Consider the following 24,068-nt stretch of genomic DNA (forward strand, 5'->3'; position numbering starts at 1 on the left):
TCGTTAACCAAAACCTGTAGCATAGAGATGTTAAAAACCTAACTCAGCACCACACAGCTGGGATGTAAAACACATCTATAAAAAACAAACCCACTTCTAACCTCCACTCAACATACCATGGCACATGCACACGTCATTTTCTGATGGGCAACTCAGCAGAACCTTGAGCTAAGATTCAGAAAGCCTGGGTCTGAAGGAAGCTCTACTTCCCACAGATGTGGGGTCCTCATCAGTCCTGTGTTCTTTTGCAGTCTTAGTGGACATAACCATGCAGCCAAATGCAAAGGCTTTCAGCCAGGCTCAAGCCAGACACCAATGTAAGTGCCATGTGGACCAACAAGTACCTGGCCAGCACATGACAATGAACCTCCTCTGTCAGCTCCTTTTCCTCCTGATCCGTGGCCACCCAGGGTCCACTTGGAAGCTTAAAGGGGCAGGGAGCTCACTGCTTCCTTCAGCAGCTCGTCTGGTTCAAGTTCTTGCTTTTGCAATCACAAAGACTCTTGCCTGTGACTACATCCCACTGAGCCCAGCCAGGTCCCCACCACTGCTGCTGAAGACACCCAAGGCTGTGTCTTCTTCTACCACCCCCGACCTCAGAAGGAGACAGATAAAAGCAGGGGTGTTCTTTGTGCCGGCTCCTTGCCTCTGCTAATGCCTTGCCCACTTGGTGGACTCCTGGGCAAGATGAGATATCCAAAGCAAACCAAGGAAGAGCATGGAGGCCAGTGCAGACACTGGGGGCTGCCACACCTCACACCCCTGACCCCCACATACTCACACTGACCCTGTCTCACCTTTACCTGGCCCTTGGGCTCTAAGGCTGAGATGCCAATGGCCCTAGGCCACGTCCTTTACTTGCCTCCTACCACAATAACCCCAGTCGCCCTGTGTCCATACCTTAAAAGACTCCAGGAATCCTCCATGGCCTCCATTCTCAAACTTGTCCTCCTCGGGGCCCAGGCCCAGCATGGCCTGTGTGTGCATGTGGAGCTCATCGTGGAGGTTGTCCAGGAGCGCAGCCCTGGTCCGGTCCTAGACGGGAAAGGTGTGTGGGTGCAGGAGCTGGCATGGGCAGCTGGGGTGACAGGACATGTGTGCCTTCCTTGTGGATTCCAGGTGCCTAGCCTGAGGGCTACTGTTCTGTCAATCAGCTCCTAGCCACTGTGGCATCCGGCAGGACACTGGGCTCCACACCCACTGATGAATGTTGCAGTTGGCAGAGTGCCTGAGGCGGGACCCTGTCTTGTCACTCTGCCCTGTCTGCCTCCCCACCTCGCCTCTCCCAAAGCTTGCCCTAGGACTTCCAGACCAGATCTCTGCCCAAGTTCCACCCGCCTGGGAAAGCCATGTACATACAGAGGACAAGCCCTTCAGCAGCCCAGCCTTGACAGGCAAAGTCCTGACAGTTCATCCTCCAGGTATCCCCACATCACGAGTCCAAGCTGAAGGCCTAAAAGTCACCTACAATCCTACTTTCCCCATCCTTGGGACCCTGACCCCAAACTATTCTCTCCCATGGAATGTCAGCCTTTGAAATATCTCTCAGAGTCCTGTTCATTGCTTCTACCTGGCCATCTTCTCACAAGTTCCCTTCAACCTGTCCTTCCCAGTGGCCAATATTGCCTCTAATATGTAAACCTAACACATTCCTGCTACTTAAGAACTTCATGGCACCCATTACCTGTAAGTCTCAGCCTTCTCTAAGTGACCCAACCACCATCCACAGCTGTGAAGATCTCATCAGGCCGCACCTCCCACCTCATGGAGTCACGCCCTCACTGTCTGGCCTTCACTCGCCTGTTCCCTGCACCTGGAATCACCCTCCCCACTATTCCCTCATGACAAAAGCTTCACCAGGCATCAAGATTCAGCAATCCAAGAGCGACCTCCTCCAAGATGCCTCCCCTGACCTGACCCCATTCCTCCCTAGGCAGAAGTCACTATCCACTGGTTCTTTCCCAGCTCAGAGCTAGCATGCTGTCTTATAACTGTTTCTTCAAAAATGGCCTCTCCTGAAAGTGTGGGGGGGGGGGGAGGGAGGAAGGCAATTACCATGGGATTGAAAAAAAAAAAAAAGAAAAGAAAAAAAAACAAAAATGGCCTCTCCTACCCACCTGAGAGCTCTATAAAGAAAGAAACAATGGCTCATTTCACCTGTATTCCAGGAACCAGAACAAGGCCTACTATGTAATAGGTGTTAAATTTAAATAAATGAGTGGCGATGGGCTCACAAGACCTGCAATAGAGATGGAGTGCCCACGAGAAGACTTCTCATAGTTAACACGGGTCTTAGTGGGGAAAGATGTCCTCCAACTTGAGCAGGCCCCAAGATGAGAACCAGAAGGAGGGTGGCTGTGAGCAAGCCAGGAGGAGAGTATGCTCTCACCTCCAGCTTGGCAAACTTGTCTGACTTGCAGCAAGCACTCTCCGCATTGGTGAGCTTGGTGAGCAGAAACTCCCGGAACTCCAGGCCCTGAAACAGACGAGAGAGCCCCAGAACTCTTCCACCCTTCACTGTAAGCAAGAGCTCCAGCCACAGTAACAGGAAAGCAAAACGGGAGGGGGGCATGTGGACAGCCCCTCAGAGGGCCCTTCTAACATTTGGTCACTTCTAGCCAAGGCCAGGCCTATCTCTGCTAATATGCCAACATGGAAGCCAGCTCCCTGAATGCTGGGATACTGACCTTCCATATGGCACCTTTATAACTACAGGCAATTCTTGTCATGAGCTCCTGGGCTCCAAGCATGACATGAAAACCCTTTGGTTTGCAGGAAAGCAGCCCCAGTGAAGTGGCCATATGCTGGGCCAGACTGGCATCAAGGGGTGAGGGAGGGAGCAAGAGGCCCGAGGAAGGAGTGTCTGCCCCCCACTGCCCAGCAAAGCTACAATAGCCCCTCCTCGGTGTTCTCATCATAAGTTAAGGCCCGGCCCACCCACTGCTACTGGGATGTAATAAAAGGAAGAGAAGAGTCTCATACCTTCTGGAAAACAGGAGGGCTCGGCAGAGGAGGGCCAAAAGCAGGCACATCTTCCCGCGCAGTGACAGAGACCTGAATGAAACAGTCCTATGTGGGCTGAGAGGGAAGGGAGAGCTGTCCTTGGGGAACCCCACTTCTTACATCACACCTGCTCATCTTTCCTTTCCCAGAGAACAGAGAAAGTGTCCCCGTAAGCATCTCTGTCAAGGACCCAGTCATGATCCTAATAGTGGGACTGGATGATCAGAGCTCCCCCTTCCCCCCATCCTCTCTTCTGCCTTCCTGGGGACAAGGAACAAGCTTGGTAAGATGATGCGCCAGGCTGAGGAGCAATAGGACCCTGATTATAAGCAGCTGTAGGTGACATTGTGATATTAATCCCACAGAGAATTACTGTCCCTGTTTTACTAATGAGACAACAGACACCCCTAAGACAGGGAGCAAGCGCAGGTGATTAACCAGAGGAGAACACAGAGAATCCAGGCCTCTCTGGCCCAGCTGAGGCTCTTCCCATGATAGCCACAAATCATACTCACTTCAGGTGTTTAAAACATGAATTACAGAGGGAAGGCTGGGGTTTCTGGGAGCTTTTGTGTAGCCAGTGGACCCATGTCTGGAACCCTGGCTTCACACAGAGCCCACTGTTTGGCTGAGAGTTCAGCGGATAGATCCCCAGGGCTCTGGCTGCGAACTGAGGGTGGGGGCATCCAGGTTCCAGCCCACTGGAGTGAGGCCGGGCCTGTGAGCGAGACTGCCCAGGGGCTCTGCGCCCATCGCGAGGCCTCACTCGGGACCTCCTCCCTGCGTGGAGGCGCCCTGGTTTCACCCGCTCTCAGCCCCGGGGCTGCATGGCTCTAGGGAGGCCACTCTGACCGTTTCCCAGCAGCCGCTGACGTGAGAGCTCTGGCTTGCAGCCAGCCTCCCTGGCCTGTGAAGTAGGGCAGATGCGAGAGTCTGCTAGACCGGGTGAGTGGGCAGCCTGGGGCTCAGCCAAGACAAGGTCCTGCCAGCTCCACAGAGGAGGAAGCCCAGTCACTCGAATGGGCATTCTTTCCCGAAGCTCAAGGCAGCATGCACTGGCCAAGCTAAGGTGGCCAGAGTCAGGAAGTGGTGTGTGTTCACTGAGATTTCTGGCTAAACGCCAGCTACCAACACAGCTCCCCACCCACCCACCATGCACTGGTGACCCAAGTCAAGTATGCCCACCATGGAGTCAAAACTCGCTTATGTGGTGAAAAGCCCACTGAGTAGAAGAAAGAACAGAAGCCCGCCCAGCTGTTCCCCCTCCTTCTCAGGTCTGCCAGGCAAGGTAAGTGGCTTGGATATGCCCATGTCTCTAGTGTAGACAGCCCCTCAACCCTACATGGCAGCTTCCAGGTCAGGAACACAGTGGAGTGGGAACAGTTGTCCCTGGTGATGTCCACTCATTGTGCATCCTCACCCCAGTCTCTCTCCTGACCCCATTCCCATGAGACAACCAAGCCTCTAAGATCCCCCATCTTGGGTTGCTTCTGAAAGCAGAAGCTGCCTGAGCCCAGCCCACCTTCCTACTTCTAAACCCAGATGGCGCTGGGAGTGGTGGCACGTCTTGACACTAGGAGGTGGAAGACGCCAGAGAGGGGGCCAGGAGGAGGAAGAGAAGATGGCTGAGGTCTCAGATCTGACAAGGCTCCCACCCTCTGGAGCAACCTGCTGCCTCCCGGCACCAGGCAGGGGTGTTCCCACGATAGGTGAGAAGTGATAGACAAAGGAGCCCCTCCCCAGTGGTCTGCTTCACAGAAGATTCCTGAATCTTGGCAGGACTTCAGAAGCTGGACAGGGTGGCCCCCCGGGGGTGAGTCCCAGTGATAGCTGGCTAGAATTTCTTCCCAATCTAACAAGATGGGAACTGAATTCCTACCTGAAAAGTAATTCAGTGTGACATTTTATGTACTCCTGAGTCTATGGGGCTAGTTTCCCCCTGTTCCAATGGCTCCCTGGAAGGAATTAATAGCTGCATGGCGCTGTGGCTCTGTGGCCTTGGCTTGAGGTGCCCTAAGCTGCCAGACTCAGCCTCCTCCCTATGATATCAGCTAACAAATCCTGCTGGGAGTGGAGAAGATATTCTTCTAACAAGAGCCAGGCCACAAGTGGTTCTGGTTAGAAGGCACTTTCTTTGTTTGACTTTCTCTACTGACCTGGACGTAGTAAATGACCCTGAAATAGAGAGTCCTCTCAAACCACTTGGCAACCCTACGTACGCACCCCATCTGTTTCAACTCCTGCAAGATGTCGAGGATGATCCCAAGTTATGTAGTCCAACTTCCTCATTTTGCACAGAAAGAAACAGACCCAGAAAGGGAAGGAGCTGGCTCAAGGTCACACAGCACTCAAAAGGCAGGGTCAGGACCAGAACCAGGTCCACCAGGCAACTCATCTGGGGTTTTTCCCTCCCTTATTCTTCCTTGTTGTCCATCCTCCACAGAGTAGAGCCAAGGCCCTGAGGGACTTCCATCTTCCTTCCTGTGGATTCAGCTGTGTCACTGAGGCCCCCTGAGGGATCTAACTAGATCTTCCTCATAGTTTGTGCATCACCCAAGCAGGGTGCTGCTGGGAGTTGGAGGGGCATCACTTTGGGAAGCACCTTAGAAAGTAAAAGGCTGGGCCACAAAGCCAGACTCTGTACAAAAAAAGAATAGAAGGGCTGGAAAGATGGCTTAGCAGTTAAGGCACTTGCCTGCAATGCCTAACAACCCAGGCTCAGTTCCCTAGAACCCACATAAAGCCAGATGCACAAAGTGGCACACGTATCTGGAGTTCTTTTACAGCAGGAGTCTCCCCCCCTCTCTCTGCATGAAAATAAATAAAGAAAATGTTTTAAAAAAAAAAAAGAAAGAAAGAAAAAGAAAAATCAAGCCAGGCATGGTGACACATGCCTTTAACCCCAGCACTCGGGAAGCAGAGGTAGGAGGATTGCCATGAGTTCGAGGCCACCCTGAGACTACATAGTGAATCCCAGGTCAGCCTGGGCTAGAGTGAGATCCTACCTCGGAAAAAGAGGAGAGGGGAGGGGAGAAAAAACAGAGAGGAAGAAAGAAAGAAAATAGAAGAGAAAGAAATGACTTCTCTGTCTCTTGTCTGGGATAAGCAAGGCCACTTCTGTGTGTTACTTCCTTGTTCCCTGGCATGAATAACTGGCACACAGTAGCCACTGTGAGGAAACTTGCTTCTACTAGTAAGTGAACCCAAGAGCTACAGAGTGAATGCCCGTTTCAGTCAGGGCAGATGATCCCTACAACTGCTCAGTGTCAGGGGAACATAATCACGCACACAGACAGAAACCGGCTGACTTCCACAGGAAAGGTTTGTTTGTCATGGCTTTTCTCCCTTAAGTCTCACCTTGGTTTTAAAGCTTGACATGAATTTTTCACTTCATACGTGTGGTTTGCACTAACGTGAGAGCGGCACAGCCACATACACCAAGACTGAAACTTGTGAAGATGGCCATGAGGTGCTGAAGTAGAGCGAGCCCAGAAACCACCAGGAGTCTGAGTTACTGTCTGGAAGGCACCTTCATGCGCCATTGTCTCCCACGAGCAATGACAGGCTATCTCTCCTGGCCCACAAGATGCTGGTTCCCAGCGTTTTCTGTGACGCAAGGAGCCCTCTGAGAATCTGAACCCTGGCCTTTCTATCCATGAATGCAGGCAAAGACAGAAACGAGCTTTTGCCTCCTATTTGCAAGGGGCTCAGAAATCATCTAGTACTCTCCCTAAAATCTCTTCCTCAGCCTGTCTCCAATGGGTCTACCTGACCCCCAAGCCACTGAGACCCAGGAGAAATGCTACTGGAGAGGTTAGTGAGGAGGAGTGGAGGTCACAAGGCAGACAGCAAGGAAAAAAGAGAAGGTTGCCAGGCAGCAAACTGCTGTCTTCATCACTTATGCTCTGGAAGACTGGGAGCTGATCTGCTGGGCCTTTGTATGTTAAATTCTCACTTATTCCACACACATCATGCATCATAGCAGGTCATTCCATTTTTATCTTTTTTAAATTAATATGTATGAATTATGTATATTACTGGGGTTCAGTGTAATAGTTCCACACATGCATATAGCATGTGCTGACCTCCCTTAATCCACCTCTGCTTCCCACACTCTTCTAAATTCTTATTTACTTATTTACTTACTTATCTATTTATTATTGTGTATATACGTGTGTGTGTGTGTGTGTGTGTGTGTGTGTGTGTGTGTGTGTGTGTGTGTTTCAAGGATGGGTCTCACTCTAGCACAGGCTGACCTGGAATTCATTATGTAGTCTCAGGGTAGCCTTGAACTCTTGGCAATCCTCCCTCTGCCTCCAGAGTACTGGGATTAAAGGCATGGGCCACCATGCCTGGCTAAATTTTTATTTATTAATCATTACTCTACATTCAGATGGGATGCTACTTCTTTTTTTACTCCTTGTCTTCTACTTTTCTCTTTCTTTTCTTTTTTCTAAATGTTTTTATTTATTTATTTGAAAAAGAGAGAGGAAGAGTCAGATAGAGAGAGAAAATGAGTATGGGCATGCCAGGGCCTCTTGCCACTGCAAATTAACTACAGATACATGTGCAACTTTGTGCATCTGGGTTTATCAACCCCAGGCTATCAGGCTTTGCAAGCAAATATCTTTAACAGCTGAACCATATTTCCAGCCCTGCTTTGTTGTGGTTTTTAAGACAGGGTCTCATTATGTAGGTCAGGCTGGCTTAGAACCCTAGATTCCGCCTGCCTCAGTCTTGGTCAAGATTCTGGGATTACAGGCATGCAGCACCACACAGACATGCGCCGCCACAGCTGGCCAAATTGGCTTATTTTAGCATCCACAGATCTTAGAAAAAGAAACTAGAAATAAAAAAAGCCCCTGATCAAGATGCTTACACAGGTCTTGCCTCCCATCTCACTGTACACACTTGTTCACAACATCCAGACACAGAACCAGTGTCTAAAGCATCTATGCCCCTCCAACTCTCTCCATGAACATCCCTTTGCGTTTCTTCCCTTAGCTCCCTTCTTCCCATCTCCATCTCTTCATCCTACCCTCCTGCTCAGCCTTCCTCTAGTAAATGGTATTATCAGATTCCAAATGGCACTTGGGGCTTCTGGACCCTCAAGTTAAATGCTGACAAGATACAGGCAGCAAGATGGAGATGACCTAGGGAGGTGTTTTCCTCCAAGAGCATTTGGATCCCAATCCCAGAAACCCAACAACCTACAAGAACCTCAGTGCTGGTGAGAATGAGTGTCCTTTGCTATTGCTGAGCCCACAAAAGGGGGGAGCTCCTGGGCTCACAGTGTCCTCCATGGAGGTCTTCTCCTTACCTTGTAGGATGGGGTCTCTGTGCCAGGGCTCTCAGCTTGTACAACAATGTAGGCGTGTAAGAAGTTGGAGGCAATCATGTCTGGGACAAATGGCGTGTTTTCTTCTTGGAAGATGATGGCAACAATATCATTCCCAATATGTCTCTTTCTCTGGAGCTTAAAAAACATGTTCCATCATTACAAAGCCAATTAGGGGTATCTCAAAAGTAAAGACAGCTGCACAGGACATCTGTGTTAAACCCTGAACTCTTGAGACCCAGCTCTCTAGAAAGCTGCCCCTTTCAACCCTTAGAAGCCACAAAAATGATGACAGCTTCCATGGATGTTACTGAGCTCAGTCGTGTGCAGATCTAGGACTCAGGACCTTGGGAGAATGAATCATAGGGGATACAGGACCTTGCCCACCTTAGATAAGCCTATAACTGGTTTGGGAGAAACACAGACATGGGAGGAGCCCATGATCAGCCAGGGGGCTGGGGAGATAGCTCAGAAGTTAAAGCAGCCTGCTTGTAAGCCTGCCCCCTGGAGTTTGTATTTCTGGTACTCATGTAAAGAGAGATTCAAGTGGTGCACCCATCTATAATCCCACCACACCCACACTCAGAGATGGGAGGCAGTCAGGAGAGTCAGCTGGTCTGGCCTTCCCAGCAACAAACAACCACAACAAGAGAGACTCTGTCTCAAACGAGGCGGAAGGAGAAAACCAAGGTTGCCCTATGACCTCCACACGGGCACCACGGCACAAACAAGCTGCCAGATAGGGTAAAGTCAGCTGCTTCCGCAGGCGTGCCTGGCAGCTCTAGAAACCAAGGGCAGGACAAAACCAGAGAGTCTGATTACAACCCACAAAGCCTTCCTAGAAGAGGAGGTGAAGGTGGGAGGGTGAGGGAAATGGCTTCCACAGGGACAAGGGGGTAGAACATTATACCAAAGATGGGAAAAGCCAAGTTTATAGTGACTTAGGTCAGCTGACTGGGAAGCAAGGAGGGACAGCAAACCCAACCCTGAATCAGTATCCCAGTGCTGCAAGGGCCTGTGACTTGTGATTTCAGTATCGAGCCCCCATTGTGTGTCAGGAACCACGTTGGGCTGTTCCCATGGATGATTTCCAATGTGAAAGCCCTGGGTAGGTGCCTGCCTATGTGTGTGGTCCTTTATTGAGCATCTACGGCATGCAGGACCTGTTCTCAGCCCTTCCGCACTGAGTTTCTCACCTACTGAACACCTGCCATGCTCTGAACACTGGCCTAGGCACTTTTATACAAACTGCCTCACTTAACACTCTCTCTCTCTCTCTCTCTCTGTCTCTGTCTCTGTCTCTCTCTCTCTCTCCATTTTCCTGCCAAGAGTCAAGCTCTGTCGCCACAGGTCAGGCTGAAATGGCCTGGAATAACAAGCCCCAAGCTGGGGCTGCAGGTGAGAGATTGTGAAGAAACAAAGACCAAAGGTGAGATGCAAGAGAAAACCCACTTTGGCTATACAAGAAAACCCTCACCCATTTGTTTCTGGAACATTCAGTAGTTATTTAAGTGCCAAATCGCCATTTTGTTTGCCTAGTTCCCTTTTTCTTAGGAAGCCAGGCACCGTGTTCACAGTTTTGCATCCCGCTCCCTCCCCAGTGCCCTGAGCAAGCAAGAGGCCAGGGCTCGTGTTCTCAGATAAGAAAGGGACAACCACTGGGGGTGGAGTGAACAGTGGATGTTGAAACCGCCAGAATCAGCTACTGGCTTCAGCAAAGCCAGACCCTCCCTTAGGGGACATGTGCCTGTCACAATGCAGCCTGGAAGAGCTGGAGAAGGCTGAAGACACAGGTTTCAGTGTCCACAGGTTAGGGACAGGCAGGAAAGGGATGTGATGAGGCTGTGAGGCTAGGCAGGCAAGGATGGGGGTGAGAGAATTTGCATGCAAGCTTCACGTTGTCACGGGGACAGCAGGGAGGCAGAGTAGTAGCCTGGACAGGGAGCAACTGTTCCACAGGACACAGCCACACACCAGGCACCGATCACAGGAGCCCTACACTGGGAACTGACATTACCCCACAACAGCCCTCTGACATATGCACCTTGCCACCCATCCTGCGGCAAGGCTTCTCACAGCCCCTCAGGGAGCTCTGCTGACTTCCACTTCCCATCCACAGGCGCCTTTCATCAGTGCTACATGTGCTGTGCCCCCAGCTGAGCCCAACATTGATTCGGAAACTGAGGAAGTCTTTCTGTTTTTGGTGCTGGAGATGGAACCTAGGCGCTTGTGCAAGCTAGACAGGTGCTCTCCTAACTGGGCCCCAGCTCTAGCTCCAAGGCAGCCTTTTATTTAAAAAAAAGAAAAAATATATATGTATATATATAAGTTGTATTTAAGACAGAGAAAAAGAGGCAGAAAGAGAGACAGAATGGGCACACCAGGGCCTCCAGCCATTGCAAATGAAATCCAGACGCATGTGCCACCTTGTGTATCTGGCTTACTTGGGTACTGGGAATTGAACCTGAGTCCCTAGGTTTCCTAGGCAAGCAAGGCAGTCTTTAAATGCACCGTCCTGGGCTTCAGTGTCCCGTAGGCTGAATGGAGTCGCCTGCATATTCCCGCCTGTCACCGCAGGTCAGCCTCCTGGCCCAGGTTACCTGTTGCGCATCTCCCTCGGTGAAGGGCAGCTTTGTGGAGACGTGAAACATGATCTCCCGGTCCCGGAAGGTGGTGTACACCGACTCCACCCCGGTCTGTCCATGGGTCACATCCAGGCCTCCGCGGAAGCTGTCAGTACAACAGAAATGAAGTAGAAGAGAAAAAGTGAGGTGAAGAGGCACCGTGGTGCCACCATCCCTTGGGACATGTGGCAGGAAGGCAGGATACAAGACAGGAGAGGAGAATACAAGGTAGGTAGACACAGAGATGTGTTCTGAGAAGCCTGGCCAGCATTATAACCATAAATCCCCTGATGAAAGGCTCACACCTGTCATCCCAGCTCTGACCAAGGCAGGAAGATCATGAGTTTGAAGCCAGCCAGGAATATAGAGCAAGACACCATCATACAAAACATACAAAAATAAACAGTGGCAAAACCTCCACTTCATACCTTAGCTATGTCCTCTCCACAAACTTGGTCACAAAGGAAGGGAGGCTACGTACATCCACAACCTCACACAAATGCCCATCCCAGCTGCCTGTGGCCACCAAGGCTGGGCGCGGGCCTTTGCTCTCTGCAAGGCCATGTCCGAGTCATCAGCCCCGGGTCAGGGCCCTCAGAGGAACCCATAGGAGTATCCAGAGCCAGTCAGGAGAGGGGCAAATGCTTCACGTCTACTTGGCCAGCCTAACATGGAGACCCAACCACACAGTAGTCCTTTCTCCAGCTGCATCTTCACAGACAGGAGGCACAGAACAGGCTGCCAGCCTGCGGGCACAGTGTCCAGCCAGGGAGAGGGAAAGCAGATGCCGCTCCTAGACAGCAGACCCCCAGCACTGGATCCAGACCAGAAAATGTGCTCAAAAGGGAGCTGACAGGCAGGCAGGCCTTCCAGGTTTCAGACCATTTCTGTCACTAACCCAGCATGTGACCTTGGGAGTATCACTTAGTCTCTGTGGGCCTCAGTTTCCCTTCTCTATAACATCAAGGGGTGTAATTGCATCATCTCTGGATCCCACAGGGACATTAATAAAATGTACTTCATCACATCTTTAAAATCTTCATTTATTTATTTGAGATAGGAAGAGACAGACACAGAGAAAGTGGGCATACTAAGGCCCCTAGCTGCTGCAAACAAACTCCAGACCAATGTTTGTGCATCTGACTTACGTGGGTCCTGGAGAATCAAACCTGGGTCCGTTGGCTTTGCAGGCAAGTACCTTAACCGCTAATCTATCTCTCCAATCCCCTCATCACTTTTTTTTTTGTTTGTTTGTTTTTCAAGGTAGAGTCTCACTCTAGCTCAGGATGACCTGGAATTAACTATGTAGTCTCAGGGTGGCCTCGAACTCACGGCGATCCTCCTACCTCTGCCTCCCGAGTGCTGGGATTAAAGGTGTGCGCCACCACGCCTGGCTCCCCTCATCACATTTTTATATCACAAAAGGCATGATGCTTCTCCTAACGATGGCACCTCAAAGTCCACGAGAAGACAAGAGCAGTGACGACTACCAGCTAGCGGCTTCAAATGCACAGCTGCTCCAACACCCCAACGGCCTGTGGGGTTGATATTACCTTCATTTCCCTTTTTATATATGAGGAGACTGAGGCTTGTCCAAGAAAGGTCACTTGTCCAACCTCTTAGAGCTAATGAATAGCAGAGGTGTGACCGACTCCAGACAACAGTGGTGACTTTGAAGAGGAGGGAAGACAGAGGAAGAAGGGAGAGAGAAAAGAAGGAAGCAGAGGAAGAAAGCAATGACTGGTACCTACTGCAACCACGCATCTGGACTGAGTGCTCTGACTTACAGGGTTAGCTGCCTCTGTTATTTTGGCTCCTTGGCAGGGGGAGAATTCCAGGGCTCTGAGCCATGTGCCAGCCACTTAGTTGGACAGGTCTGAAATACTCCCAAATGTTGACTTTTCCAAACAACAGCCAGAATATTCTATCTTTCTTGTACATTTAAAGGCCCATACCATTGCTGCACGAACTGCTTCCTAGAGCACTATTATGTTTCCACGACGTCTTAATTACCCGTTCTTCCTGCATGGTTCAAATTGGGTCATTTTCTTCCAAACCGCACAGGGTTCTCTCTTGCCTGCCAGGTGAGTGGTGGGTAGGTAGATTCATTTCACTCTCAGTCTGAGCCAAATGTAATTAGGAAGGCAAACCTTGCAGGGAGCAATCTCATCGGGAATCCTAAGGTCAACGCCTTCCAGACAAGCTGCCATGCTAGACTACCCTCCACCACCACCCACTCCGCAGGCATGCACGTACATGAGGAGGAGAAGGATGCTGAAAGCAGCCCCGCGTCCCCCAAGGATACTGTCTGTCCCTGGCCCTGCCCTGGAGCCCCATTCATAGAGCAGCCATTCCTCAACTAACACTCACCCTTTGAAGTCTTGCAGCGTGATCGTGTCTCCCAAAAGGTCCAAGAACTCCTTAAAGGCTGGGCTCTCCTCATTGTTCCCAAAGAGCTCTTCCTCCAGGGTCTGCAACACAAGCAGGGACAAGAGTTACACAAAGTCTTCTTGGTACTTACTGAGCAAAAGGATGTCCAGGTTCAGTCCCTGCCTTCCTTCTTCCCTGTCTCTAGTGCATTTGCTATGCTGTCCTCCGCTGCAGGAAGAGGTGACGGGGAGCACAAGCACGGCTGGGTCCCGGGCTCAGCTCAGGAGGCCTTTCTACTTCAGTGGAGGTCAGCAAAGGGCCAAGCTGAAGAGCTCTTACACTCCATACCAAAGTACGATCGTACGTGAGGCTGATCACTGGATTTCTAACACAGAACGAGCAGTAGGAACATACCACGAAGTCTCAGAACTCCTCAGTAGGGGCTGGGGAGATGGCTCAGTGGGTAGGGGTGCTACTGAGTAAGCATGAGGACCTGAATTTGAGCCTTAGCACCCAGTTGTGGGCATGGCTACACATGTTTGTAACCCCAGTGCTGAGGCGGGGCAGAGACAGCAGGATTGCTGGAGCTCCATGGTCAGCAAGTCTAACAAAACAAAAGGGGGAGTTCAAGATTTAGTGAGAGGCTCCATCTCAAGGGGAAAAGGTGGAAGGGAAAGTAATAGAGGAGAAACCCAGTGTTCTCTTCTGGCATCCACACATGTACTCACAGGGCACACATACCTACACACATGTATGCACCACATGCACTAATACTGCTGCTACACACATAGACACAACATACGCAATCTTCTCAGTCATCAAAGTACAAGACCCCACTGCACACCCACTAGGATAGAGAGAGAAGACTGGGTGTGCTGAGGATGTGGAAGAATCAGAACCCTATTCACTGCTAAGGGGAGTGTGGCAGTCCCTCAAAAGTTCCAAGATACAGTTAACATGTGACCCAGCAATCTCACCTCTAGCTTTGACTTGCCCGAGCCAAGTCAAAATGTGTGTCCACAAGACTCTGCCCATGCATGTGGACAGCAGTACCACGTGTGACAATCCACAAGTAGAAGCAGCCCACAGGCCTGCCCGTGAAGGACAGATCCTTTTGCATGTGTGCATGGTAAGTGTGTGTGTGTGCATGTGTGAGAGAGAGAATATTCCTATGTGGGGGAAATGTAGGCACACATATGTGTGCATACATATAGAGGCCAGAGATCAATGTCAGGTGTCTTACTTGATCACTTTCCACCTTTCTCTGTGAGGCAGAGTTTCTCACTAAACTATACTTCACTAATTTGGTTTGACTAGTTAGTCAATGAGGCCTAAGGCTTCCTGTCTCTGCCCCTCCAGCACTGAGACTAGAGGTACACACCACTACCCCTGACATTTACATGGATTCTGGGACCTGAACTCAGGTCCTCAAGCCTGTGTGGCTTGTAACTACGCACCACCACCATGCCTAACATTTACATAGGTTCTGGGAATCTGAACTCTAGTCCACATTCTTGTAAGCACCTTACCAACTGAACTGTCTCTCCAGCACCTTACATAAAAATTTTTCTAGGTTTTTTTCTTCTTCTTCTTCTTCTTTTTTTTGTTTTTGTTTTTGTTTTTGTTTTTGTTTTTCAAGGTAGGGTCTTGCTGCAGCCCAGGCTGACCTGGAATTTACTATGTAGTCTCAGGCTGACCTTGAACTCACAGTGATCCTCCTAGCTCTGACTCCCAAGTGCAAAAATTAAATGTGTGTGACACCAAGCCCAGTCAGATCTTTTTAAATGTGGTATATTCATACAATGAACTATTATTTAGTCATAAATAAGGAATGGAGTGATAGCATGAACAAAAATATGGATGAACCCTGAAAAAATCATGCTAAATGAAAGAAATCAGACCAAGAGATCATATATCATACGCTTCTACTTATTAAAGGTCTGGAACAGGCAAACCCAGAGAGACTAAAAGCAGATTAGTAGCTGCCAGGGCAGGGCATGGGGTTGGAGTATCTGCTAGGGAGTACAAGGTTTATTTTGAATGATGAAAATGTCCTGTAATCAGAAAGTTGTGGTACCACTGTGTGATTATACTATAAACAACTTTATGGAGATATATTCACTTGCCATTATGAATTGCATGGTAGGAATAAAATCATTATAAAAAATTAACTCAACAGTAAGAAAAAATTATCATTTGCAATGGTCAAAAGACATTGACAGACATTTTACCTAAGAGGACACATAGCAAATGAAAAGATTTCAATGTGGTTAGCTGTTCAGAGAACTGCAAATCAAATCCATAATGAGAAATCATTGCGTAGCTATCAGAAAGACTAACATAAAAAGGCAGTGATACCACCCAGTCTGGCAAGGATGACGAGAAACTGGATCGCTCATACGCTGATGGAGAAACAACCACTTGAGAAAATGGCTTGGCAGTTTCTTACAAAACTAAACATATAATTATCATACAACCAGCAATTGTACTCCAAGGCATTTATCCCAAAGAAATGAAAACATATGTTCACAAAAACCAGAGCTTATATACAAATGTTCACAGGAGTTCTATTCATAATAGCCCAATGCTGGAAAAAATCCAATGTCCTGCAAGGAATGAATGGCTCAACAAACCATGGCGTAGCTATGCCATGAACTAAAGAAACGAGCTAAACGGGAGGACCTGTCATCCCTGCTCAAGAAGGAGGATCAGGAGTTCAAGGCCAGCCTGGGCTTCACAGTGAGACTCTATCAAAAATAACAAATAGGAAGCTGGGCATGGTGGTGCACGCCTGCAATCCCAGCACTCAGGAGGCAGAGGTAGGAGGATCACTGTTAGTTCAAGGCCACCCTGAAACTACATAGTGAATTCCAGGCCAGCCTGGGCTGGAATGAGACCATACCTCAAAAAACAAAAAATAAAATAAAATAAATAACAAATAGCCAGACATGGTGGCAAACACCTTTAATCCCAGCACTTGGGAGGTAGAGATAAGAGGATCGCTGTAACTTTGAGGCCAGCTTGAAACTACACAGCAAATTTCCAGGTCCTGAAACCCTACATCAAAATAAATAAAATAGAGGCTGAAGAGATGGCTCAGTGTCAAAAAAACGCTTGTTTGCAAAGCCTGACAGCCTAGGTTCAATTCCCCAGTACCCACATAAAGCCAAATGCACAAAGTGGTGCTTGCATCTGGAGTTCATGTGCAGTAGCAAGAGGCTCTGGTGCACCCAATCTCTCTGTGTGTCTCTGCTTGAAAATAAATAATAAATCAAATATTAAATAAATTAAAAAGGAGGGAAAGGAGAGAGGAAGGAATTAGTGACACCCTTGAGAAGGTGAATGAATCTGCTGAGAACAGGCAACCTTGAGAAGTGATATACCACACGATTGCACCAGTTAACATTTGGAAATAAAGTTGTGAAGTTGGAGCATAGATTAATGGTTGCCAGGGGGCAAGACTGGAGAGGAAAGGGAGGGCAGAAGCAGGAAGGAGACAGGTTGTGACTATAGAAGGAGCAGGCAATAGCACCCCGTGATGAGGCCATTCTGCTTCTCTTTTCTAACATTTTACTTATTTGTTTGTTTATTTATTTATGAGACAGAGATAGAAGAAGAGGCAGGGAGAGAGAAAATGGGTGTTCCAGGGCCTCCAGCCACCCTTGTCATCTGGCTTACATGCGTCCCTTATATGGGTCTTGGGGAATCGAACCAGGGTCCTTAAGCTACACAGGCAAACACCTTAACCATTAAGCCATTTCCCCAGCCCAAATTCTGCTTCTTAACTATGGAACCTAAATGCAGATTAAATGACAGGGAAAAAAACACACACACAAATACTGTGTAAACCAGGAGATCTGAATAAGATCTGTGTATTGTGTCAATATCAAAATCCCAACTGTGACATTGTGCTTCTTGTAAGACCTTTAAGGGGAAAAACTGGGTAAAAGGTACACGAGACCTCTTTTTACAGTTCCCTTTCCCCTTCTTTTTGTATGTGTGTAGCGTGTGTGTGCGTGCGCACATGTGTGTGTGATATTTACATTTAGGAGCAGGTTTCTCTGATACAGTCTCTTTCTGGACCCGGACCTCCCTGTTTCTCAGGGAGTCCCAGCAATCCTCAGGTCTCTGCCGCGCTCAGCGCTGGGTGTACAGGCATGCAGAGCTTTTTACGTGGGTGCTGGAGACAAGGTCCTCGCGCTTGCGCAGCAAGTGCTCGGTCCCACTAGCCATCTCCCTGGCTTCTCTCTGTATTATTTCTTACTCACAAATATCTAAAAGTTTTCACAATTAATAAAGAAAGCAAAACTGTAAATGGTTTTAAATTCTGCAAACAGTGACAGTCTTAAAACACTGACAAGCCCTGTCTAATCAATAATCTTTGTTCATGGTGTCAGGATCTACAAACAGCTAGAGGCTCCACAAACACCTGGACTGCAAGGTGTGGCCACACATGAAATCCTCATTTTCCCAGCCGCTTCAAGAACAGACTGTTACACTTTCCTAATGCCTGCTACCAGGGCCTTTTTGTTGTTGTTGTTGTTGCTATTTTGTTTTTGGTTTTTTGACCTAAACAGGGAAGGAAAATGAGTCCCCCCCCACACACACACACACACATGCTGCAGTGCTCTTATCAGTGAGCTACATCCCAGCCCCGTTCACACCTGCTTTATAACAAATAAGAGTAGACTCTCTAGGTTCCAAGCCTTTGGCAAGCAACTCCATATTGTTACTATTGTACTTCTTGAGCCAAGCAATGTAGCATAAAGGTGAAATCTCAGAAGCATTTGTGAGGCTAAGACAGGAAGATCATAAGTGAGGCCAAGCTGAATGAGTGTGTGTGTGTGTGTGTGTGTGTGTGTAATTCCTTTTTAAAATAACTTTCATCTCAAAGCAAGTGATACTGGCTTTTCAGTTAAGAGTAGTGATCTAGAATTTTCTTTAAAAATAAAGGCACTAGGCTGGGCATGGTGGCACATGCCTTTAATCCCAGCACTCAGGAAGCAGGGGTAGAAGGATCGCTTTGAGTTCAAGGAAAGCCTGAGACTGCCTAGTAAATTCCATGTCAGCCTGGGCTAGAGTGAGACCCTACCCCAAAGGAGGGGGGGAGACACTGGAGATATGGTATAGCTCTTACCTAGAATGTGTGAAGTCCTGGGTTTTATCTCCAGCACAATAAAAATGAGTAAATAAATTCACTTAAGTTAAAAAATACTGTATTGGGCTGGAGAGATGGCTTAGAGGTTAAGGCACTTGCCTGCAAAGCCTAAGGACCCATGTTCAACTCTCCAGATCCCACATGCACAAAGGTGAGGCAAGCACAAGGTCACACATGCCCACTAGGTGGTGCAAACACTTGGAGTTTGATTGCAGAGTCTGAAGCCCCAGCACACCAATTCTCTTTTCCTCTGCCCTGCTCCCCGCCCTTAGCAGCTAAGGCTCTTGGCTGCCAAGCCTAAGGACCCACATGTTTGATTCCCCAGATCCCACATAAGCCAGATGCACAAGGCGATGCATGCACAAAACCACACATGTGCACAAGATGGCGCAAGCATTTGGAGTCCAATTACAGTGCCAGCACACCAATTCTCTCTCTCTCTCACTATATCCATGCAACTTTCTACTTAATAATTTTTTTAATTCCTGGAAAAAAATACTGTATTAAGAAAATACTTTTTAAAAGGTGGAAGATGGGCTAAAGAGATGGCTCAGCAGTTAAGGTGCTTGCCTGCAAAGCTTAAGGACCCAAGTTCAATTTCCCAGTACCCACGTAAGCCAGATGCACAAGGTGGCACATGTGTCTGGAGTTCGTTTGCATTGAATAGAGGCCCTGGTGTATCCATTCTATCTGCCTTTCTCCCTCTTTCAAATAAAATCTTTTAAAAATTGAAAATAAAATAAAGGGGGGAAATAAAGAGATTTCTCAGTGGTTAAGGTGCTTGCCTACAAAGCCTAATGACCTGGGTTTGATTCCCCAGTGCCCACATAAAGCCAGATGCATGGTGGTGCATGCATCTGGAGTTCATTTGCAGTGGCTAGATGCCCTGGCATACCCATGTTCTTTTCTCTCTTTCCCCTTGCAAATACATCATTCATACATACATACATACAATTAAAGAGAAAAATGAAAGAAAGAAAATGTTTGGCTGGGAGGTGGCACAGTAGACAGAGTGCTCACCACTCAAGCCTGAGTACCCAACTTCAGCCCTCAGGCTCTATGTGGAGAGCCTGAAGCCATGGTGGGCTTCTGTAACCCTAGCATATTGAGGGCAAGATGAGGGCCAGAGCAGAATTTCCCAAAACCTCACAGGAGCTCAGCAAAGAACAACAGAGGAGCTAACAAGATCCAAAGAGAGAAAACCCTGCCTCAAATGAGATGGAAAGGCAAGGACGAACTGGGGAAATTGTCCTCTTACCTTACATGTGTAGTGTGTACACTGGCACACACTCATGAACACACAGACATACAAAAGAAAAATACTTAGGGGCCGGGGAGATGGTGCATGGATGAGGGTGCTTGCTACACAAGCACAAGACCTGTGAGGGCCTGTCTTACTCTGTTTGATTCCCAGCAGCCATTAAAAAGCTAGGCATGTCTACACACACATGTAGCCCCAGTCCTACGGGGAGCAGAGACCAGACAATCACTGGGCTTGCTGATCAGTCTGACCAGAAACAGAGGCTTCAGGTTCAGGAAGAGACTAACTCGAGAAAAAAAAGACACACAGCATTCTCCTCTGACTTTCACATGTGCAAAAGACACATTTAAAAAGGACACACACATACGCACATGCACACATGGGATACACAGGGAAAAAAAAAAAGAAAATACTTTAGAGTGTAAGTGTGACAAAAATTATAACAATGGCCTATGACAGAATAAGATGTAATATAGATTCTGTGTACAGTCTGTGATTGTTTGATATTTAGGAAACATTTAGGAGCCAGCTAACTCTGGCCAGAGGACCAAGTCTGACCCGCTTCCTGTTTTCCTAAATAAAGTTTTATTGGAACACAGCCAGGTCCATCCATTACAAATTGTCTATGGCTGCCTTTACACTACGGAGGCAGTGGAGTGGTTGGGACAGAGACCTCATGGCCCGTGAAGTCTGAACACTCTACTACTACCTGGCCCTTTACAGGAAAGTTTGCTGATCTCTGACTGTTAGCATGCCATGAAGGCCTTGTCACTCTAGCCTGGCATCCTGTTTGCCCTAAGCCATGCAGCCTGAGCGTGGGAGAGTACAATCTATGGCTCCAGTAGGACAACAGCGCAGTGTGTGTTCTGGGGCAGGCACCACTCTTCCAGGAGTCACGCCCCGCTTGGTTACTATCATTATCAGTGTCTTTATACTGGCCTTGAGCTTGACCGTGCACTCAGGGAGGAGGTCTTAGTCATCACTGTGTCACCCCAGTGCTTAGCACAGTACATGACAAACAGGAGAGGTAGGTGAGATTTATTTATATCCAAAGACCAGCATAGGAATTTTATGCAACGAATGTTCATATTAAATGTCCCCCAGCTGTAGGTTTGCAAAACAACAATCTGCCTAGTATTTTTTAAAATAAGAATTTTGTCTTCCTGTCGTCCGCCCCCCACAGCATCAGGTACACAAACCACACATAGGCTCCTTCTCAGAAGTGGATGGCTAATGCTCAGTAATTACAATTTTGCTGGAACATTTGGATTGTAATCACCTTATAAGATCTGTTTGGGTAAATTTCTCCAGCAAAGAACTTTAATTATAGGGGTTATATTAGCTGAGCTGTATGAAATAAAAATGCAATATGTGAAAATAATTAGAGTGGCTGCTGAATAATCTCCCTTGAATTATAAGATGCCTCAGTGTTGGCCTTTCATATCCTAAACTCTTCACATAATTAGTGTTTTTAAGTAAATGCATGTCTTGTGTGGTCTAATACCTTCAGACAAGGAAATCAACTGTCATCTAGCCAACAAAGATGGTGATGCAAAAGCCCACAGATGATATACACAATGGCCTTCTGTTAGCAGGGACAAGGTTTTCACTGACTCATTAATTCACATAATTGACTATGCATGTATACTGGAAACAGACATATGTATCTGTGTGTATGTGTGCCCACACACACATGTATGTATATATGTATGTATATCATGGTAGGCTCCTGGATAATACAAAGAAAAACAAATGTGTAGTTCTTTCAGCTGACCATTCTGCATAGGATACTAAAAAAGTTCATTGTGGAAACAGATAGGAAAGATGGGCTGTTTGTGGTCATATAAATATACAAAACACTGAGTTCAACAAGGTAGAAGCACTTCTTCACCTAGAGGATTCTTAAAGCCTTTAGAATATTTCTCCACAGCAAACACCCCGGCCCTGTTGGTGCAGATAGAATACTTCACCAGACTCCAGCTTCAAGGAATCATACTTTTGAAAACACCACTTTGGCCAACTAACTCCAAAGAAGCAAGTGAGTGCTACGAGAGGCAGAAGGTAGCAGTCATGTGCTGGTGAATTCTTTAACTGGCTGTAATAATTGGCTTTCCAAAGAAGAAAGATGGGCTGGAGAGATTCAGCGGTTAGAGGCACTCGCTTCCAAATGAGGAAAGAGAACCTGGTGTCTTTGCCTATTTCCATGGTATAAATAGTTACATCGTGTCTAGTCTCAATGTACCAGCATGATGTCAATGGGATCCAAGGGAGAAGTATCTTATGCTAATCCATTCCCTCTACCTTGTTTGATTTTCTGATGGGAGCTGAGGTATCCAGGAAGAATTAGTTTACTACATGAAAAGCTACTCTTGAAGATCTGGCCACCTCCAATCCAATTCAAGCTTTGAATCTGACAGTTGTGTGGGGCTGGGGAGATGTCTCAGTGCGCAAGAGCACTTGCTGCACAGCATGAGGACCTGAGTTCAATCCCAGCACCCACATTAAAATCAAAAGTTAGGCATGGCCATGCATCCTGGTAACTCTACAGCTGAGGGGGGCAGAAAAAGGAGGATCATTGGGATTCTCTGGTCAGACAGCCTAACCAAAAGACGGAGAGCTCCAGGTCCAGGGAGGCTGTCTCAGGGGGCTGTGGTGGAAGAGTAATCGAGAACACTTGACATCTTTTCCCCTGGCCTCCGCACATGAGCACGCGGGACACACACATGCATACACACCGTGAATACACACATACTCCACACACAAATGTGACAGTCGTATTCATAACATTTAAAAAGTTCGTTCAGAGCTCCTGTGACTCCAAAATGAGAAACCAGAGGCTAGAAGGCGCAGTGTGGATTAGTGGTGCTTACCTGCCTGGCCTTTTGATAAATGACTCCAAACTTGAATGTGTTGTTGACATCATGCTCATCATAAGACACAATCATTTGGGAGGCCTGGAAATGTGGAAAGGGGGGAAAATCAAGATTATTGTTAATTTGGAAGCAAGTGAAAAAGCAAACAGAAAGAGAAGAACCCATTTTGGCAAACACTGTGCCCTCACAGAGACATCCACACAGATGGAGGAAGAGAGAAAATACACAGGTGTCAGGGTGCAGCTCAAGGCACAAACTAGAGCTCAACACCTGGTCTTCCCTGGCAGCAGTCAAACCTCTGCTTCATCCATTTTGTGCCTATCCAGAGGTGCCAGCCACAGCTGGGGCACAGAAGCAATTCCATGGCACTAAGAGGACTGCCTTTACCCTAGTATTTTATCCATGGTATAAAAAGTAAAGCCAGATCCTCCAGAGTGACCAGCAAGGATGACTCTAGTTCTAATCCACCTTCAGCAATGTAATTGTGAGTGAGTTAAGGGCTCTGCCAGCAGCTCAGCCACTACAGATGGACAAACAGATGCATCTCAGAGTGCCATGCCCAGCCACTGCTCCTGCCCAGACTTCAATCCCTTTATCCATAAAATGAACACACCCTAATAAGACATGCAAAGAGTAAAGACCAAAAAAAAAAAAAAACACCTGGCCATCGATCCTATCTAAGTTTTCCAATTTGCCTCACAGAACCAATGTCTGTGGTCAGAAACACTAAACGCCAATTCCAAATCTGATGTTTTGAGCTTTGAGTGAGGCAGTTAACATCTTTGGATTTCAATTTCCTCCTCTGTTAAATGGAGATGTGGAGTTAATGAAGATCCAGTGAGATCAGACATACAAAGTGGTGAGCATGGGGTAGCTAACTTCTCCTCCTCTTCCTCATCTTTCCCCTTCCTCCTCCTCCCCCTTTTTCTTCTTCATCATCATCATCATCATCATCTGTGGATATCTCCAGAAAGATCAGAACAGGGAAGCTTTACTGGGAAAGAGAAGACTGGTTGCTACTGGGGTACCCTCTACAATATGAAGTAGGAACTGGCCCATGTGTTACGCCATAAGAGCAAGCCAGGTGTGGCCTACTGGCTGTAATGTGTGGTACTCTTTACCTCGTGAGGGTCTCAGCTGCCTGAGAAAACAGAAGCTTCTCGGCTTCCCCAGTGACAGCCTTGCTGCCAGGCCCTGGGAGCTGTCCTCCATGGCTGCCTGAGGTGAGTCAAAGGGAAGGAAAGGCTGCCCTGCCAGGGAAAGGCACCAGAGACCTTCCAAGGAACCTTCTAAATGCTGCACATTTAAGAACACACACACATACTTCTAAATGCTACATATTTAAGAATACACACACTCACACCCAGCCACTTTCACATCCCAACCAGATGTCCTTTGGCCTTTAAGCACAGACATAAACACACAGCTGCTCTTCACCTGG

General features: G+C 47.9%; 1 protein-coding gene across 6 annotated transcripts in view; it reads right to left on the reverse strand.

The window, feature by feature from the left end:
* Positions 1–24,068, reverse strand: part of Rap1gap2 (RAP1 GTPase activating protein 2) — a 277,672-nt gene that overhangs the window by 27,973 nt on the left and 225,631 nt on the right. For 5 of the 6 annotated variants that reach the window (XM_045158300.1, XM_004667836.2, XM_045158299.1 and 2 more), the window contains 7 exons: positions 22,625–22,708; positions 13,336–13,436; positions 10,942–11,071; positions 8,324–8,479; positions 2,983–3,054; positions 2,390–2,476; positions 901–1,035 (listed from right to left, as the gene is read on the reverse strand). In XM_045158300.1, the coding sequence (XP_045014235.1) occupies positions 901–1,035; positions 2,390–2,476; positions 2,983–3,054; positions 8,324–8,479; positions 10,942–11,071; positions 13,336–13,436; positions 22,625–22,708 (765 nt within the window). The remainder of the gene's footprint in view (positions 1–900; positions 1,036–2,389; positions 2,477–2,982; positions 3,055–8,323; positions 8,480–10,941; positions 11,072–13,335; positions 13,437–22,624; positions 22,709–24,068) is intronic. The other variant, XM_045158301.1, reaches the window with a different exon arrangement.

This window comes from Jaculus jaculus, chromosome 9 (genome assembly GCF_020740685.1).
Source record: "Jaculus jaculus isolate mJacJac1 chromosome 9, mJacJac1.mat.Y.cur, whole genome shotgun sequence".
NCBI classification, from domain to species: domain Eukaryota; kingdom Metazoa; phylum Chordata; class Mammalia; order Rodentia; family Dipodidae; genus Jaculus; species Jaculus jaculus.